Raw genomic sequence first — 20958 nt, forward strand, 5'->3', positions numbered from 1 at the left:
GCTCAGCCATGGCAGCACCTGGCAGTGCTGGATTAATGGTTGGAATTGATCTTGGAAGTCTTTTCCAGCTTCAGCAATTCTATGTTTCTATGCTATGGTTTTGTGAAGCAGTTAGAAGGTTTTCACAAGGAATGCTAGCTCATCTCCCAGCTTTCTATCCAGCTCTGTAATAACTGCAGCACACTGGACTAGCTCTGCTTATTTTTTCGACTGGCTAGGATTCCTACTGAAAAATCAGCGTGCTAAATTAAAAACATATATTTCATGTGTATCAATGCAGTGTGAAACAACATGGACATTTTAAATACTTGGAACAGACAGGATATCCATTATCTGAATCTATGGAGAATAACAATAATTCATAAGGTACACATCCATTGCATATGTTATCTGTGTATATTTTTATGCATCTAGTATAGACAACACATGTAGAAAGTCTTTCAGAATTTATACCTGATCTCTTTTCTTTTCCTTTTTTATCCCCTCCAGAGAGTAATTTTCAATGTTGTCAACTTCAGTAAAACAAAAAGCCTCTACAGAGATGGGATGGCTCCAATGGTGAAATCCACAAGCAGACCAAAATGGTGAGTTATTCTCTCAAAGAATTAATGAGATAAATGTGTTTTGTACCAAAGACCCCATGGCTGAGGAGCACTTTTACCTGAGAATATGAGAACCTTGATGCAGCAGTGTTGTGAGGACCGGTTCTCTTTGGAGCAGATGTGAATGTGAATTCTGGAGGCCTCTGTAGTGTCTTGTTTCAAGTGCCATGACTGAAGGAATGTCCATTTGAGCAAACTGAGCAGTCAGGGCTTGGGGCAAGTTGTTTTTCAGCACCTGTCCAGCTCTGTAGGACAGTAATTGTACCATTTTTGGCCTGCATTACTCTCCCAAAAATCCCTGCAAAAATATTATGGGAGATGGACTGGGGTTGGTCTGGTTTTGAAAAGCTGCTTGGAATCGTTCTGCCTCTTTTGGGGTGGCTGGAGTTTGGTGGAGGAGTGTGAGCTCTGCCACGTGAGTTGACCTCACGTGAATGAGCAGAAAGTCTAAGGCAGAGGGAGGCCAAACAACCTCATCATCAGCTACATAAAATGTACAAAATGGGAACTCATGTGCATATTAAACATGTGAATACCCATATAGATTGTACATTTTCTCAAAGCAAATGTAATGAAACATCTACTGTGAATAATAATATGTAAATCTAGTGAGTCTGAATGCATGCAAGACTCCCAAGAATTATTTGATTTGCCTTTGCCAGGAGACTTGTTTGAATATGGATAGTGAGGTTAGGCCAGAGGTGTACAGTAAGTTATTCTTGTCAGCCTTCACAGCTGCTACTTTTTATTGGTTAATTAGTAATACATTTGATCAAGCTGGACATTATCTGGGCTTTATGCATATATCTTTCTTAAATGCTCCAACTGTCACAAATTTTCCACTCACAAGATGGAAATGGTGGTCATAAGATTGTTCTCATTGTGTGGCTTCCTCTTCATAGGACCAACAGAATGGATGTTTGGCTTTTTGTCTAGATGATAAGGTCATATGGGCAAAAGAACTGACTCACAGTACAGTTAGTGGACTGAGTCAATTTCAGCTCAATAGGAACATGTAATAACATTGAAAATTAATTTAAAAAATCCATTGCATTTAGTGTTTTTGTAGCAAAAGCCATGTTAATTGTGTTTACTATTTAACTTCAGAAAAATCTTTTGGGGCGTTTCAGGGCCACATTTATCAAGCATATTTTACTCATCTTTCAAAACCTTTTGCTTCTCTCACTGGGGTCTGGTATTTGCAGCTAAGTGTATTGTGTTTTAAGTTTATCTATAAATCAGATATTGCTTTCATACAAATTTTATGCCTTACTTTGGTTTCAAATTAAAGTGTAAATCTTACAAAACAATGCAAAATGGACTTATTATTTTAGAACAGAGGCTCCTTCACTATTTTTAAAACAGATTTCTCTTCAATTTCCCTGGAGATCTATTTATTTTTGTGTTTTATATTTTTAGTGGATGTATTTTGCTCCCATGAAAGTGAGGAATGAATAACATTGCCTGAAGCCAGGCACAGTGTAGGCAGCAGGTGCTGAGCAGCTTCCTTTTACAGGGCTACTACCACACTTTCATCCTGTTTCAAAAATTCAAGATGTAATTTTTTTTTCTTTAAAAAGCTGATTATTCTATTAAGATATTTTTATTTTTTTCTAATAGTCTGCATATGAAAACATCTTGCTCTGCTTTGAAGGTGCACATTAATTCATTCTGTTATCAGGGACCTTAGTGATATTGGGGTCTACTCAGTATAATTTTCTGTCTTGATGTTAATAGGATTTATGCATGTGTTTACCAAGTGGGAAAACATATATATTATTTTTGGATATATGAGCTCTATCAGGGCTGTCTTCCATTTGGATTATGCCTTTCACAGTTACCTCTGTATCTGTTTCCATGGCATTCTAGTGCAACCTGTAAACAAAATTTTCTCTTTCTCTGTTTGCTGAAATAGGATTTACCAGCACTTGCAGCTGCTGTTGCAGCACACAGGTGGCTGTGCTCCTTGAACACAAGCAGGGCAATATCCAGCTGCATTGATTGGATCCCGTTTGATGTTCTGTATGCATTAGTCTTGTAAGCAATACTGGATCATTCAATGCTGCAAAAGTGCTGAGCTCTACGTGAGGGGAAGAAGGTGTGCAAGGAAACTATTGGAACTCTCCAGCTCATATTAGGGTTTATGTCAGCATAGCAGTTTTTGTGGACACAATGTAATTAAATTAGAAAATTATATATTAATTACAAAAAAGCTGAAGAAACACTAAAGGTTTTAAAATCCAGTTTAAAGGAAGATTACCAGTAGCCATGGGCTACAAATACTCTGTAGCTCAGGCTTTATCTCTGAACGCCTCTTTAGGAAATATTGGAGGAATTAATCATTGTGCCTGCATTTGTTCTGTACCAAAATTCACCCAACTTCCTCTGACCACACTGAGAGGCACAACCCTGTGTCACGCATAACTATTCCACTCCCTTTTCTGGATGATCAATTTTTACTTTTAGATGATTAAATGCCTGTTTTCCTTTTTGTATTTGAGAGATATAGGTACATTATTCCTCTTAATAACAGATGTTCAAGCCTGAGTTAAGGTTTTTTGATTTAAATGAAAACTCCTCCTGTATTCAGGCTAGAATTTGACTGTATTGCCCACAAACCCCTGCATATCAAAAGTAGATTGGCCTCCAGAGACTGTGAATTTTAATATTTGTTTTGAACGTGGTTATGCAAACATGGCTCCGAGCTTTGCAACACTTTGTGAGTTTGATTCTTGACTCTGGAACAAATTGCTGCCAAGTGCTCTTGAAGTAGAGAGTGTGTCAAACAGAGATCAACGTTTTTGACCTGTATTCTCTTGCCCTGTGGGGTAAGATCTTTAAATGCAGACAGCATCAAGGTTCAGCTCAGTGTTACTGATGTAAATGGAGTATATCACTGTCATCAAAGCACTCTATGTGGACACAGATGTTCTGGTGTTGACATATTCTTCTCTTTTGAAGCAAGGCCAAACATTTCCAGTAATGAGCTACTGGAAAAGAGGAAGTGGGGAAGGGATATCCTTGAGGGATAAGGAAAAATATAGGTTTCACTGAGAAGAAAAAGATTTCTTAAAAAAAAAAAATTAAAGCCTGGAAAAAAATTCAGATTAAAATGATGTATATGTTTTCCTCATGTGTGGTTATGGATACTAAATAGTAAAGGATTGTATCAGTTGTATCAAATTCACTGCGTTGAAGCACAGCTCACATATAGAAATACAGCAATGTGTCACTCACACCTCGTGACATCAGTTGCTTTCCACAGCAGACTGGACAAGATAAAATTCAAGATTTTATTACAAACCAAGGAAATAAGCTGTGTCACTTTAACATTTTGCTTAAAATTTACTGTTTTTTCAGCTATATTGCACCAAGATTTTAGAGAATTGGAGGCTATTTTAAAATAAAAAATTACTATATATAAATTTTTAATATAAAACCTCAGTATCATAGAGACCTGTTCTGATTTGCCTGTGTCTGTTTTTCCTGTTTAGTGGACATGAAGAATTTGAAGGGAGATGGATTTGAGGAAATTGAATTTCTGCTGTGTTTATGGAATTTATACTGTAATCCTATTTTTCTTTGCTGCTTGATTTAAGTACAACATTATTTTGTTGCAGTTTCTTAATCATGGTTTCACACTAAGAGCTCTGTCTTTGGAAGTAAAGGTAGTAAAAAAGCCTGCCATGTAGGCATAGCAGTGGAAGACCATCTAAGTACATATACTGTGCTAATTTATTGATTGCACAAAGTTTTACAAGTTTCTCAAAGTTAAATAGAAGAGTGAATTGTTCGAGAGGCAGCAGATTTTCCAAATGATGAAGTGAGCAAATATTCCCTTTGGGCAGAGAACAGCTATAACTCTTGATTATTCAGTGTGAGCATTGCCTCATTGGGGACATTAGTTTTTCAAATTGTGCTAATCTTTTAAAAGTAACAACTGGCCACTCTTCACCTTAGGTATTTCAGCAAGATCATGTGCAAAACTCTAATTAGTATTTATAGAACAGCAACTCCTCCCAGTAGAATAGTAGCAGTAGCTGGCAAATATCTGTTTGACACCTGTTAAGTCTTTAGACATCCATTGTATTTTATTCTGCATTTCAAATGAGCAGAGAGCAGTAGGTGAAGTCCCCATAATTAAGGGATAAAGGATAATAAATAACATGGCTCTTGAGTGGATGAACACAAGGTTAAAGGCTGTTCTGCAGTTTTGATGCTGTATTTCAGGAACTGTTTGTTTGTAAGTAATAATGCTAGCTAAAATATTATTGAGCTTTCAGCATAAGGAGGATTTATGTCTAGATCTAAATGTGTTTTGTTTATAATGTCAGATTTCAAACTGCTTCTTGGCAAAGCAGTTGCTTTCTTCCCTGTCTTTTATCTCGCTCAGCAGTGATGGTTTTTAACTGGGTAGGCCCCTTCCCCAGCAAGCACTCTGCTACCTCTGCTGCTAAAACATCCACTGCTAAATGCTCACAACACATTGCTTCTCAAGTGTTTTTCTTTTCCAGCAAACCTGGAAGCACAGAAAAACTTCTGGGTAATTAATTCAAATTTGAATCTTTATGTATCTTGGTAAATATTGTCATGATGAGGAATTTTGGTAGACATCAAGAAAAGCAATGTAAGTTTTATGAACAATACTCCCATATGTTCCATTCATCAGAAGGGGACAAGTCTGAGAAAATCTGAATTTTGAGTAGCTAAAATGTGTTGCTTCTTGCCAAGTTTCTTTAACATTTGTGTCTACAATGCAGTGTTACAATCACTACCATGTCTACCAGGCTGCATTATACATTCTGAGACTTTCAGCAGCATTTTTAGTATGTATTTATATATCTTTAGCCATAAGATAAGCTGTTTGTGAAATGAGCTGTCATTTGTGGTGAAACAGTTTGAGAATAAAGCACTAAATATATATATAGCTTGCTAATCTGAAAGACTAAAATTGCTTACTATAAAATATGTAGCAGGCTGGGGCTAGTGATAACATCACCTGAATGTAGGTGAAGAAGATGAACAAGCTGTTAGCATTACCTGATTCCTTCCTTGGCCTATTTTACAACTTTGGCGACTCTTGGAGGTTTGTTCTTTTGCCAGCTCTGTGATGTCATGTGTGCTTGCTCCTGCTTTGCTGAGGGATGTGGTGAGAATGCTTTTGGAGGCTCAGGAATGTGTCCCGTGGCACAGGTGGGCGTTGGTGCAGCCCCTGCCAGGTGCAGCTCCAGCTCCTCAGAGCTGCCCCAGCCCTCATCCTGCACAGCTCTGCACAGGAGCACCAGGCTGGCAGTGGGCCCAGGGTAAAACCAAGCTTTGAAGGAAGAGAAACAGTCTTGTTTCTCTTCCTTAGTCTTGGTCTGGGTCATGGCAGAGATCCAAAATCAGCTGTACAGCTCCAACCACAGGAGCAGCAAGGGAGTTGGGAATAAGTGGCTGAAGTAGGGACAAGGGAATGGGGGTAGCAGCTCCCACAAAATGCCTTGAGAATTGTCTGTTGGACCACAGCCTTCATTTCAATAACTTGTGGCATTTTATTTGGAGAAAATAAGGAAAAAGGCATTTCAGTATTGACCTTTTGAAGTCCCATGCTGAGTGAAAAGCAGAAGTAGTTTAGTCTTGGTCTTAGTGCAGCTCTTTGGAAGAAAACAAGATCTTTTTAGACAGGTTTCAGGTTGGCATGTATATTAAAGTGAAATTACTGCCAGTCCCTGGGTCAATTCATGTTTTTGTGCATCTTGCAAAATAACAAAAAAACCCAGTTCTAACCACTCTACAAACCAATAAAAGAAACACACTCACTTCCTCTTTCCCAGCTCAGCAAAGGTGGTTATTCCTGGAAATAGAGAGGAGATTCCATATCACTGTTATTAACAACAGCTTTTGTGGAAATAGAGGAGAGATTATAGTCTGCTGAAACAATGTATGAGTCAGATCCCAAAAATAATGTGTTTATTGTGTAGATTAAATGAGATTTGTGTAAAGAAAGTAAGTTACATTTTATTGGAGGGATACTTCACTGCAAATTTAAGATGGAATTATGTTGAAGAAAACTAATAATAAAGAAATTAATACAAAGAAAGGCAAATGAATTTTAGGATTCAAAGAGAAAATGATGAAGAATTCCAAAGACTGCTATGCCACCATGAAAAACCCCAGCTGTTTTATATGTATGTGTGTGTTTCCTCATCATTTATCTAACTGATCTCCTATAAATCAATTTATTTAGATTACAGCAGAGTCAAAAGGCCCCAGCCAGGATCAAGACTTATTGTGCTTAGTGCTGTGGAAACATATAAACAGACAAAGTCCTTTTTTAAAGTTGTGAAAATTTTATGATTGATTTCAGTAAGAGCAAAGTTAGGCCAATACTGAGCACTTCTGAAAATTCCATCCTTAAAGATTTATTCCAAGCAGTAACTGTTTAAAAAATGACATACTGCTTACATAAGAGTCTAAATATTTGATGGTTATAGTATTTACATCTAAAACACCAGAGGCTATGTGCTTTAATACCTCAATCTGTTTCCCATATACTCTGTCAACATGAGTTCCCTGCATTGATTGAGGGCACTCTGTGATCCCTAAGGTTGTATTCATGAAAGGTTACCCTTGGTTCTACTTTATTCATGAAAGGTTTGAAGCCCATAGGAAACAAACGGGTTTGTTCCTGTTAGGTGCATTTTTGTCATCTATAAATACTTAATTACTGGGGTTCTGATGAGAAATTAAAAAAATCTTAAAAGCATACAGTTGTGTGAAAATAGCTCCCCCATCACTGCAAACCAGAATGAAATTTGCAGTTGGGAGATTTTGTGGCAGTTTAAAACAACTGAATTGTAGGTTTTTCCCTCTACAGTCCATGGTATTGAGTTTAATAGCTGCAAAATATGACCAGAACTGTGCATTATATCCCATCCTGAAACAGGTCATTCTCTCTCCTCAGGTGATGGGCATTTGGTGGAACTGATTGCATGAAAAGTGTTCACAGAACTGGGTCCCTAACCTTGGCAGATTTAACAAAAAGTACATAAAATTGAAGCTTTTTTTCCCCTGAAATGAGTCTGTAAGTTAGATAAATATGGGCAGCACTGAGCTCAAAGTAGAGTCAAACTACCAAGAGGACATTGCAGCTTTTCATTGCAATTTTATACTTTGGTCTAATGGAGTGAAGCAGAATGAAAATCACCTCTGTTAAGAATGGCATTTATCAGCTGTAAGTACTTAGTAGTAAGAGCTCTACACAGACAAAGCTGAGTGTCACCAAGAAATGTACTTGAAAATCAGACTGTTAACACAAGACTACACAAATAAGAGCCAAAAACTGTAATCAGAAAATGTAACATCTCTTTAAGAATCTTTTAATGATCTGAAGAGTGCTAGACAAGTTGAATTTAACAAGATGTAATAACCTATGGCATAATATAATTGAGAATGCACCAGGACGCAGCACAGTCAGGTTAAATTTTGGCTTTCCTTCACTTAGCCTTGCAACTTTAAAGATCTTTCAACACAAGGTTTTAAAAATACATACTGCTGTTTAAATTTACATATGACATAAAAGCATAGAATGTGCAATACATCAGAAATACAATTCTAAGCAAAGTTAGGGCTGAAACATCCAGCCTAATATTTTTAAACGTTTGTTTGAATCATTAACAACAAAGTTTTTTATTCATTTGCTGTGAACAATGTTTAGTGCAGAGGAAAAGGTGTGAACTTCTGATAAAAGTGAGACCATTATCAGGCGCTTGCCTTATATTCGAGGTGCCATGGTAAAAGTCAAAGCAATGAGTTCAATTTCTCTTTTAATAGAAAATAAAATAGAAGACAAAAAGATTTTGCTGTACTGTGGAAATTGAGAACTGTAGAGAAAATAAGCAGTAAATAAGTATGGCAAGTGATAATGCAGGATCAGAACATTAAAATAATAGGTGCTGTATATTGAACTTGGACTCATGGGTTTCAACAGTTGTATACAAACCCAAAAACCTGGGTTTTATGCTGTGATTACTAGGGATAAGTTATGAATTAACTTCTGTATGATATGGCACAAGTTTGAGAGAATTAAAATTTAATGATAATACAATAGGGATAAGATCTTTCCTGTATCTCTAGATGCTGAGGCAGTGCTTAAAGTTTGTTTTTAAAACTGCTTCAAGTAGGATTATTGAATTCCAGCTTGAAAGTGAAACTTCATCTTCCTGCTTCACTATATTAAGCATCTCTGAGATTGAAAACCTAGCAAGAGCTCTCCTAGCGTGATTAGAAAGTATCCAATATTTTTTGGCAGCAAACACTAATTCCAATCATTCTGTCTAGTACTGCTCAGGCAGCACGAGGATAACTGGCTGTCAGATGTTTTGGGTAATGGAAAGGTGAGGCTCCAGGCTCTCAGTGGAAAGCTGGCAGCTTTGCTGACAGCTCCCTGCCTCTGGAAAATCAGAGTGCTGCTGGGGAGGGGATGGGCTGCACGGGGTGAGTGGTCTGGGCAGGGCTGGTTCTTTGCTGGAACAGCATCCTTTTGGAAACCACGGGTCTTTGGTAGAGGTTTGAACCACCCAGTGCCTTCATTACCACCCTCAGGTTTCCTTGCAGCTTTCCCTGCCTTCTGCTGAGCACCTCTGGCTGGGATGCAGGGCTGGTTTTTCTTTATGGGCTCCCGGGGTATTGGGCGGCTGGTCTGGGGCATTTCCCGGTACCTCTGGTGGCATTCCCAGGCTGGACACGGCCACAGCTGGGCTGTGCAGGTGGGTGGGGGTGAGCAGGGCAGGTGGGAAATGCAGGTGGGTGATGGGTGAGCAGGGCAGGTGAGTGAGGGGTGGGCGGTGCAGGTGGGTGGCAGAAGAGCAGTGCAGGTGGGCGGTGCAGGTGGGTGGAGGTGAGCAATGAAGGTGGGTGAAGGAGAGTGGTGCAGGAGGGTGAGCAGTGCAGGTGGGCAGTGCAGGTGGGTGAGCAGTGCAGATGCCCACCCTCAGGGCGGTGCCTGCTGCAGGTGGTTCAAAGCAGCCCCTCGGGGGAGCCGGGGGCTCTGAGGCAGGAGGGGAGCCCTGCATGTCCTGGCCAGGGAGGGATTCTGCAGCTCCTACACCACAGCAGCATGTGAGCCCTTACCTGATTTTGTCTTTTAACAATGATGGGTGTGTGGGAACTGTTAAAATATTGACAAAGAAGCAGTAAAGTGTTTATTTTAGCTGGACTTCTTTTGGAAAGAAAGTGCCCTGTGTGTGCCCAGCCTGTGCCCTGCCTTGTGGGCGCCTCCTTATAGGAGCTGTCTTGTGCCTTTTTCTAGGCCTATTCTCAGTTTTTTCCCCCTTCTGTGCTCTTGCACAGACACTGCCAAGCCCCATGAGAGGTTGGCAAATCTGGTGAGAGGCTGTGGGATTTGCTGGCACACCCTGTCCCTCAGAGGTACCTGTAGGTGTGTGCGCTCACTCCTCTGCTCTCTGCCCCAAAATGTGTGACCAAAGGAACTGTGTCATGAGAATCACAGTCGTGAGCAGAAAGTGTCCTCTCAGCAGCTCAAGGATTAGACTCTCATTAAGGATTGGGTGTTCATTTATTAGGGACTTGCACCTGGTAACTGGACTCAGTAAAATGACATGAAATGGTAACATTAGTAGCTTCTCTAATAGGGAATTGCTATTGAGATTGAGGAAGAAAAGGGTGTTTTTGTTTGGTTTTTTTGTTTGAAAACATCACTGGTTTTTAGTCTTTCTGAGGTGCTGCTGTAAAAAGTGCTGAATTCATTCTCTGGAGCATTCTTTTGGAATTGTTTATTGGAAATATGTGATACCATTTACAAAATTTACAGGCAGGGACATTTCAGCTCAAGATAAAGTGATTAATCTTAAAAGGATAGATTTGCCATACAAAGAAATTGAAGAATATCCAAGTTACTGTGCCTTTTAATATGTGAATAAATCCTCTCCTAGTATTTTTCCTATGGAGTTAAAAAAAAAAAAAAACAGTACCTCATGGCTTCACATCCAGAAGTGATAAAATAATTTAGCTTTGATAAGAAAAAGAATTTTTTTCCTCATCTGCTATGGTACTGGATACTTTAATGTTCTTATGGTAGTTTTTAAATGTCATTCAGTCAATGAAGGGGAGTCATGTAGCATGTGTATTTTTCTGTGTAGTTTTTTATTAAACATAATTCCCTGGGCTCTCCTGAGGGACTGTCTCTATCCTGGGGGTACTGGTGGAAAGGATTGTGATGCCAATCCTGCCCAGGAAGTGTTTGGCTTGTTTCAACTCTGTGAACTTGAGGAATGACTCAGCCAGGGGAAAAGTGCTGCTGCATGTGCAGTCAGAAGGTCTTTACCTTCAGGAGCAGCTTCTGTAGCTAAAAGCAAAGATAAGTAGGGAAGGAAACACATTCAGATTCACTGAGTGTTAACCCCTGCAGGGAAAAAGCTGATTCTTGCTTTGAAAGGAGGAAAAAAAAAAAAAAAAGAGAAATACTGTGTGTGTACCTGGTGAAATGAAGGGGAATTGATGTAGGTGGGAATGATGGATATAAATAGACTTTTCTGTGTAAGTTAAACAAACAAGCCGCAAACCCTGTGCCGTATTTCCCACTCTTCAAGAATACATGTTCATGTTAACTGTAACATTCCTGCCTGAAACCTGGGGTTTTTAAAACCAGAAAATTATTTAAAATCAAAGAATGGTCATCTGGAGGAAATTTCCAAAAGAGCGGAAATTTCCCAGCTGATGTGAGGTACCCATAAATTAGAAGTTGACATCTGTGGCCTCTGTGGCTGCAGTCTTTGACAAGAGTCTCAGAGTACAGGAAAGTGAACAGAGCATTCTGGATTTGTCATTTCTAATACTCATCAACTTGTTTCTGTGTGCTATGAAAGTACAGAAACCAATAACCTAGATGAATCATAAATGTCTGGGGTGGGTGTGTTGATATTTTTGTATGGGGATGCTCCTTCACTTTGTTTCCCTTTCCTTTTCTTTTGGCAAAGAATTCCAAGTTTGCACTAAGGAACTGAGCTTTACAAACATATCTGGGTACAGGAAGTGAAGGAGTGGATACAAATGGCAAGAAAATAATAGCCTGGAGTGAAATGTGCCTGGGGCCTCTGTATACAAAAATTAAAAAAGGAAATAATTTGCATGTCGACTGCATGTTCTTCTATGTGGAAAACAAACAGCCAACTTAACCATAAGCAAGGATGGAAAACTGTATTTTAGTTCTTAGCAGCTGCTGCACAACAGAGCAGAGTGTTTGCATTCACAGTACTGCCACTGTGTGGTTTCCCCTGAAATTCTGCAGGTAAGGAAAGCTCTTCTCTAGCAAATTATCAAGACACTCAAAGCACAATTTAGGTGTGGGAAGGAGAGTGATGGCAGTGAAAATGGCGTGGTGCGTTTCCAAATATTTGCTTTTTTAGTTTTGGTTTTGTTTCAGTTTGCCTTCCTTGGAACTGGGATTTCATGCTTGAAAAGTATCTGCCCTCCAAATAGATGTTTTCAGCACAACCTGATATTTCAATACCCTAATATTTACAGTTGAAACTGAAGGTTTCCTTTTGTTCTTTGCTTCAAAGGTTGGTACACTATTTTAGGTCCAAACCAAACTTGTTATTAGAGTTTCTTTTGAAGGTTTTAATTCTTGGGAAGTACAGCACAATGAAATAAAGATAACCACTGACAGAATCTTGTGCTAACATAAATAAAGGCTGTTTGTAGCTTTAATTTAATTTGTAATTAGTAAAAGCTATCTCTCTTGAAGCGACCAAAAATGTGAATTAATGTTTAGGAAACCTTCTGGTAAGTGAAGCTGAGATACTTTCTAGCAGATGCACAACATTTACGAGTATCACTAATATGATCTGCCTGACAGCATGAGCCACATGCATGAGAGCCTAATGATCACTAATGCCTCAGTAAAAGCTATTTATTGGAGTATATTTTCTAAGATATACCTTTAAGTAGAGATACTTGGTATTTTGAGTTCCAGTGTGCTTCTGTACTCATTTATCATGTTGGTATCCTACCATTTTTGCACTGGGAGGAAATTATAAACACTTTAAAATATCAAAAAAAACCTCTGACCATAAGTGACATAATACAGATATTTTAGTCAAGCTTTAAAATATAATTTAGGTCGATTTTATTGAAATATAAATACATAAAAATATATCTTGTTACTGTTTTAGTAGTAAATCAGACTTGAATCTGGAGAGTTTTTGAACTGTACTAATTCTTTACCTTCACTTCGTGCAAGACTCTGCTGGATATCTTCCATCTTAGTTTCAAATGAAACAGTTGTAGTTTTGAAATGCTGGTCAGCTACTCTTTTTTCCCATCTATAAGACTGCAACATAGTAAAATGTCTCTTAATTTTTCCTGTTTTATCTAAATGCAACTATATATATGCCAGAGTGAGAAAATCTGGAAGCTAATCATGAACTGCAGTGTCTCTGAGCTTGAGCTTGTTTTACTTCTCTCCTGTTTAATACTGGATTTCCTTGAATGTGAGATGTGAACTTCAGAAAGCTGTTCCTTGGAAACAAGGATGATGTCAGAGCTGTGAAAATCCAGTAGTGTTCAGAAGCTGGTCATGGATTCAGTTACACCATAGTAAAAATAAAATAATTGTGAAGCTTTTTTTTTTTTTTTTGATTTTGCAAAGGAGGAAAGTTTTTATTCAGTAAGGATGACATCTGTAAGAAATAGAGAATGGAAAAACCCCCAGTTTTTTAATGATGGCACCAGACATGGACTACACAACAGAGCTGAACCTGCTCCCCAATCCAGTAGCTAAGATTTGATCTGCCTTGGATAGAGATGAAACCAATTGACTTGGATGGATAAAATGAAAGTCAGCTGAGGTGGAAGGAGAGCTTTAGATGTAACTCATAGTGACTTGATAGGTTTTGAAGAGTTAGGGTGATTGTGGTTATGTTTTTGGGGTTATAGAGTGTGAGGCTGACTTTGGAAACTCAGCTAGCAAAAGCAAAGTGGTTGTAATGTTTTGTTGTTTTCTGCTCAGAGTCCCATCTCAAGATAGAAGGTCTAACTAGTATTTATTATCACATTTTACAGGAGGAGAGATAAAGGCAAAAGATAATAGATTTTTTTCAAGGTCATTGTAAGGAGCAGCTTAGGCACAACCTCCGAATTTTTTCATTTTATTTGTTTCTCAGTTCAGTGATCTGCAAGCAGTAAAAATCCAGTACCAAATTTACTACATTATACTGTTACATTATTACCTTAAAATTTCATGCCATACATAGGTGGCTGTAAGCAGGTCCAACTTGGGTTCTGGGGCTTACTTGTTTTAATTTTTTTTCTAGAGATTTCTTAGTTTAAACTCACAGGGAAAGCTTGAAAATTTCCAGGATTTCAGACTTCAGAAAGTGATTTGCTCTTTTTTCAGAAGCATACAAAATCAAATCCTACAAATCCTAGCAGATTTATCACACCTTATTAGTTATAAAGGAATATTTATACTCATTTATCATAATCTGAGAGCTAGAATTTTCCTCTCACAATATTTATATAAAAGTTCTCTCTTGCTAGATTACTGAAAAAGAAATCACCCTTCATCACCCCAGAATACTTGCATTTTTTTAAATGTTTCAAAGCTGTCTAAAAATACATCCAGACACTCCAAGCTAAGCAACAGAAAGGCTTCCCATAAGTTCCAGAACAATTAAACTCAGTGCTCCCTTCTAAATAAACCATGTGCTAGGTCAGGAGAGGCAGCCTCTTTAGCCCCACTGTTTGCAAAATGTTCTGCTGGAGTCCTGCACAGGTTTGAAGTTTTTCTCAGGTCTAACTGCCAAAAAAACCCCTGAACATGGTTTTAAATTTAGCTTTTAGAAGTTTTTCCAACTAAGTTTGAGCTGCTGAAATGAAGGTTCATAACACAAAGGTTGTCATACCCTTTGTGCAAATGGTGCCCTTATAATGTGGCATATTAAATATTTAACATAGTTTGCAGCAGATAAAAAGCAATTTTGTTTAATTTTTCCTAAATATTAATGCTATCAGGCATCTTAATCCTTTCATTATAACAAAAATTTGTTCAAGCTCATTCTTATTAAACATTTTCTAATTTATAATGATATGGATGTTTTTCTTCTGATCCTAATAATTAAGGCCAAAATGCCATTAAAAAAAAAAAAAAAAAAGTGAGAGCTGGGAGGGGGAGTCTTCACTGATATATTGGGAAGACTTTCAGGCTAAAAAATGGCTTTATTTTACCCAAGGATACCAAAGACAATGCCTATCTCTCCTGTAATCCAGCTCAAAGTTTTGGGTCAGTTGCCAAGGAATGAAATGGAATACCTGCAAAACACTCAGTGAAATGACCTGGAAAATAATGTATAAAGAGGTTGCCAGTCACTTCTGAGTGAGGACCATTCTTCCATCTCTATCTCTGAACTGCAGAAAAAGAAATAAAATTCATGAATTGGAATTAGTTTCAAATCAACTTTTCTCTGCATCCCAGAACAAAAATGTAGTCAGCAATTATTTATAATGCTAATTAAAGACCTGTTCTAACAGGGTTACTGGAGGCTGAAAGCCCTTGATATGACAGCAAATGTTTTCCATAACCACCCATTGGCATTCAAAGACAGCATAAAGGTAGGGAAAGGGCAGGAACAATGAGAAAGAAACAATTGTAAAGAAATATTGTTTGGAAATTGACTGTATTTAGGTGATGTTATACTTACTCTAAGCAGACTGATGTGGCTTCACTAATTGCAGTAGAACTATAGCTGAAAAAAAAGGGGGACCGTGGCCAATTTTTGTAGTGGGTCCAATATCTCTGGGTTGTTTTAAAAAAAAAATTTTTATTCTCATTTTCCTTCTTTCTCCCATTTGATTCTCATTTATGCACTCTCACAAAAGGACATTTATGACTATATTTTTTATAATTATGCAGCTTTCCTCATGCAATGACGGTTTTTAATTTTCAATGTCCACAGCTTTTCAGTTAAACTGAAAAAATAGTGCTAATTTGCTTGTATGCAAAGAATTTTGTTGCTTTTTTTGGTAGATGCACTTTTAAAAAAAATTGTTTCTTTTAAATAGTAAGCTGCTTAAAACAGTCTTTGCATAATTCTTGGGTCTGCTGAATCCCGTGTTAGTTGATTTTCTGAGCCAATATTACTCATGCATAGAATAATTATATAGATACTTCTGCTGAGAAAGTAAAGAATGAACTTACAAGATAAGGAACGGAGTGTGGTGGCTGTGGGGTTGGTGAATACAATAGGTCAGTGCTTATTTTCACATCAGGGAAAATCTGGAGAAACCTCTGGATTTAGCTGGAGTCATTTTTAGATTTAAATCAGTGTAAGGTAGGTTCCTTTCCTCCATCATATTGTAGGATTTTGTGGTCTCAGGTGAAGCATTCACTTTATTTTGAGAGTTTGATTGAAGTCATAGTGGAGGCATTTTTAAATGCCTTGATGGATGTAGACTTCTCCCAAATGCCAGAAATGCACAGGTGGCCATCAACCATAAATCCCACTTGCCTCTGTCCCTAGGGACTCTGTCCCACACATCCTTTGCCTGGCTGGGATCTGAACCAATGTGTGAGGAGCATCTGGCTGAGATCAACCTAACGGCAGATAGAGATGGGATTGTAGCTAAAGTCAAACTCTCCAAGGATGGGAAAGCTCTTTTATTTTAGAAAATGCTTGTGGATCATGTGCTGCCTGTGGAAAATTGTGGCAGCATCTAAAAGTCCCCCTCAATTCACTTCCCTCAGTGGACCTCTTCTGCACTTGCATTCCTGCCAAGATATGTTGTGAACACACCTGCAGCTTCTCTCCAGCTGTACCAGCTACTGAAGATTCTGTTGTGCTGCCTTCCTGGTGTCCTCAGAAAACACCGGCAAGTTCCAGGTTTGGTCCTACAGGTTGATATTTGTCTTAGAAGCTGCCATGTGCCTTGGCCTAGGATAACAAACAGAGACAGGCTTGGTCATGGATGCTGAAGTGCAAGGTGAAAGAAGACAGTTTCCCAGCAGGGTTTGCATTTCAATCTCTTTTACCAGAACAGATTGGAGGAGTGAGGAGTTTTATTGTCCTACATGAGGAAATGGAAAACTTCTCACAGCAATTGTGGTGAAAACCAGTAATAAACAAGAGCAAAGAACAGAAAATAAAAGGAAGGGATTTGTAATAGTAGGAAAAGCTTTAGAGAAAGAAGGAACTATCCTAACAAATCACCAATCCTAACAGAAGCATGATGAAAACCAGAACTGTGAAACTACATCTGTATTGTACAGGATCCAGACCATGTTCTGTGTAGTCACAGTAGAGACAGGCATTCATATTTTCTTCAAGTTAAGATTTAAGTCTAAAGGTGAAATAAGGATTTTTTAATGGCCTAACTAAATAATTATGATACATTCATTTTTTTTTTTTTGGCGCTAGTAGATGGACCTCTATACAAGAGGTTGAATCTGGTAAATCTCAGTGGCTTCCAACTGTCAGAATGTACCTGGCAAGCTTAGAGGAGGAAAATGAGAGTAAAGGGGAAGGAATAAGTCGACATTAATGTTACGTGCCCACATACTAACTTGGCTTCAAGTAGATATGGAAATTGAGGTCTAAAATATCTCTCAATATCGTTAGAGGAGACAGATTTTTAATGTTTTTCAAATAAAAAAGGTTCTTTCAGTTCATGAAGATCTATAAAAGTGTAACTGTACTCTTCATGTAATTGAAACGTTAATTTCACCAACCTTTCCATGGAAGGCTTGAATTTCTCTTATATGCATTTCTCTCTTCACAAATATCAAGTTTAAAGGAATTTTTCTTGAACCTGTGAAGATTTCTTGAGTTGCAGAAAAACAGGTTGTTACGAAACCCACAGCTCTGTACGTGAAAAATATTGAAGTTCTATTTTAAGTATTGCTTGGCATATCAAAAACTTTACACTGGTAATTGCATTGTCAATCATGTAGTGTCCCATTACTAAAAAAATAGGTACAAATCCAGCCATTCTTTATTTTTCAATAAAAAAATGAAGTTTATGATCAGAAAATAATACAAATTATTCCCTTCAAGAACTACACAGTGTATATTGCCCAACAAAATTTTCATAAGCAACAGTTAGATCATGAATTATGCTTGAAATATCTGCATTTTCCAGCTTTCTACAGTCTTTTAAAAAACCCTTTGAGCTGTGCTAATGCCCACTGCGTATCGCTTGAAACCTGTGGAAGGTTTGTAGTCAGTACGAGCTGATGTGCTGTTGATCTCTGTTTGCAAGCTGTTTAATGTTAAAAGTTCTGCTGAAACTGTCAGTAGAAAGACTATGAATAATTTCAAAGACCCTCCCAGGCTTATCTGTTCTCTTGCTTCCAGCATGCTGCTTTTAGTAATGAAACTATAGGTGCTGCCTGGCTGCTGGAGAAGCGACTTTGAAGCAGTTTCACTACAGCTGTGCAAGACTGAGATGGTGCCTGCACTTCTGGATCAATTGCCACTCATTCCTTGTCACAGTGATACTCATTTTTCACCAGACAGTAGTGGAAAAAATATTCATATGAATGAAAAATATGAATATTGTTTTCTATATGACCATTGATGTCATCCAACCTTTCTTTCTGGAGCCTACAGGACTTGTAGGGTTGCTACTTCCTCAGGGTGTGTTTGCACGTGCTTCTATGTATGATGCATATGGGTGCTGTTTTAAAAAGTCTGATTCTCTTTGGAACATGTAAAAGCCATTATTTGATGGAAATTTTGAAATACCGGTTGATCTCATGAGATATTTGCCAGTATCTTGCAAAAATCCTTCTGCTTTTAATAATCTGGTCTCATCTAAGCTTGAAATAGATTATAGATTTGTTCTGTTTTTGATGAGAGTCTAGCAAGAAATAGTAGGAGTGTGGTGAATAGGAGTCTGCATTTCCCATAACCACCCAGTACATATCTATATTCTAATCTGTGAGGGGTTTTTTGTCATTTTGCTTGGTAGCTTCTCTTGTTGGTTTATTTATTTTTCCTCTTTTTTTTCTTTTGTGGGTGGGACTTTTTTTTTGTATTTTGGGGGGTTTTGTATTCTTTCTTTTCTTCTGAAATCACTTTGTTGGGAATTGTCTTACTCAATGGAAGACTTCAAATAAGAAAAAAAAAGTTTAAACTGTGAAGGGCAAATATTTTAGAAAGCTCTTGGGGCTTTTAGGTAATAGTTCAGTAAAAAAAAAAAAGAAATAAAAGAAGCAGTATTGAGGTGGATTGCTTACTTTTCAGTGAAAGGGTAGTGCAGTAAAAGGTGATCTACTGTTGGAGAGTCTCTACTTGTACTTATTATGGTACCATGGTAACATCAGAATAAGCCACGGAAAATGGGGTAAGCAGCCTGGTAGAACATAATCAAGAGCACACAAACAATGTGTTACAGGAAATCTACAGGCGAAATTATTGACAAATATTGTAGGGTTCTGGGAAGGAACATTGTAGAGCTCTTCGGGGAACAGCTGGATTAGGGGATCTGTCTGTAGGAAATGTAGAAGCTGTTGAAAGAACACATTGTCTGGGCTGGTGGAAGGAGTGGGGAACATGACACTGCTGCTATAAAGGGGTGGTGGCATTCTAGGTTGGGAAGAAGTAGAGACCAGTTAGCTTTTGGAATCTGTAGAAGGTGTGATTTCTTCTAGGTATAAAGAAACAATAATTCACTACTGCTCTGCCTGTGTGCTCAACCAGCAGGGTCATAACTAGGTCCTTTCAGTGATTTTTGTGTCTGCCTGAAAGCAGAGTGTAGGATTGTGTGTTGTAAGTGTTTTTTAGGGTAATCAGCTGTCCAGACTGACTCTGCAGTCCCCACAGAAGGCAGAGGCAGTCACAAGCGTTGTTGGCAGTGCAGGAAGGCATAGGTAGGGTGGCTTTGACAGTCTGTAATTGTGAGGGATAAAATTACAGTACAAGGAATATATGACCCCAAATCAAAAATATCTGACAGGTCAGTATTCCTGTCTGAGAATTCAGCAGTCTCAGATTACAAACCTGGGATCATGGGAAATGAAAATAATTCAAAATCATAGGCATGACTGCATGTGAGACAATAAATAGTGTAGATCACAGCAGACTGTTATATTTTCATTTTTGACTGCTTTTGTTTCTCACAGGAGGTGTTTATGCACATTGTTTCAAAGGGTTTTTGTACACATTGTGAATTTACCACAACAATGTGGTTGATTTTTGTTCCCCAGCTGCTATGGGTAACATGGGTGTCTTTGTACCACCTGTGCAGCAGGAGGTCCTTCCTTCCTTCAGCTGATTGCAGATTACAGGTTTGGATGTTATCAAATTAACCTTATGAACTGCTTTGGTTATTCTCAAATCAACCTTTTGACCCTCATGTCAAAATTGTTGCAGCTGAACGTGTATGAGCATGTGAGGATTAAGGTGTTGGCAATGCTATCCTACCATTTAGTATCAAAGCCAGCCTGGAAGACACTGCTTATGAAATTGATTGATCTTTCTGTTGTGAGGAAATGATAAGGTTGTGAGACACAGAGAGCATAAAAAAATGTTTTGTGCAGAGCAAATACGTTAAGTGCAATGCCCGCTCTTACGCTGGCTATTGCATTGCTGCTGTGACAGATTGAGGGACAAGACTGCAGGAGCTCAATCCCTCCAGGGCCATGGAGGAAGATCAGCAGCATCCAAGGTGCTCAGGGGGCTGGCTGATGTCCTCTGCCACTGTTTGTTGCCTTGGAATAGAAATGGAAATGGGGAGAGTTTTTTTTGTTGGCTGGACAAAGACAAATGTTGTCCCCATCTTCAAAATGGCCAAGAGGTCTGCTTGGGGAAGCCCCAGGCAGATGAACTGTCTTTGGGCCCTGTATGGAGCAGGTTCTCTTGGAAGATATCTCTGGGCCTGTGAAGAGGAAGGCATTCGGATGCTTAATCAGCCTGATTGCCTTCTATTGCCTTTGCAGATGGCACATGGGAAAGGGGTTATTTACCTCAACTTTAACAAGGCTTTTGATATAGCCCTTGAGGATATTTTTGTGAGTTGTGTTGGTCTGAGTGCATGGACAATTAAACAGTCCTCAGGTATCAACTCAGGTATCTAAATGTAAAAAGAGACTCCCAAAATATCTAAGGGAATTCAGTTAGTAGTCTTCAGAGAATGATTCAAAATTATTCAGAATGTTTTCAAGTGATAAAGTCAACTACTGTTTGCAAGGCTGCAAAGCATAAACAGTACTTGAATCTTATTTTTTAGGAAGGTCATACAATTTTTTTTTTTTACACATAGAACTCAAGCCAACAGAAGATAATGAAGAGTATGCATTAAAACTACAGTAATTGTGTTTGTTTAATTGTAATATAGTAACATTAAAACTCCAACTTGT

At 38.3% G+C, this 20958-nt stretch overlaps 1 protein-coding gene across 1 annotated transcript in view; it reads left to right on the forward strand.

The window, feature by feature from the left end:
* The window catches only part of BEND5 (BEN domain containing 5), an 883422-nt gene that overhangs the window by 217451 nt on the left and 645013 nt on the right, over nt 1–20958 (forward strand). The window contains exon 4 of the mRNA XM_038144486.1: nt 490–584. Coding sequence (XP_038000414.1) covers nt 490–584 — 95 coding nt within the window. The remainder of the gene's footprint in view (nt 1–489; nt 585–20958) is intronic.

The sequence above is a fragment of the Motacilla alba genome, chromosome 8, assembly GCF_015832195.1.
Source record: "Motacilla alba alba isolate MOTALB_02 chromosome 8, Motacilla_alba_V1.0_pri, whole genome shotgun sequence".
NCBI classification, from domain to species: Eukaryota; Metazoa; Chordata; class Aves; order Passeriformes; family Motacillidae; genus Motacilla; species Motacilla alba.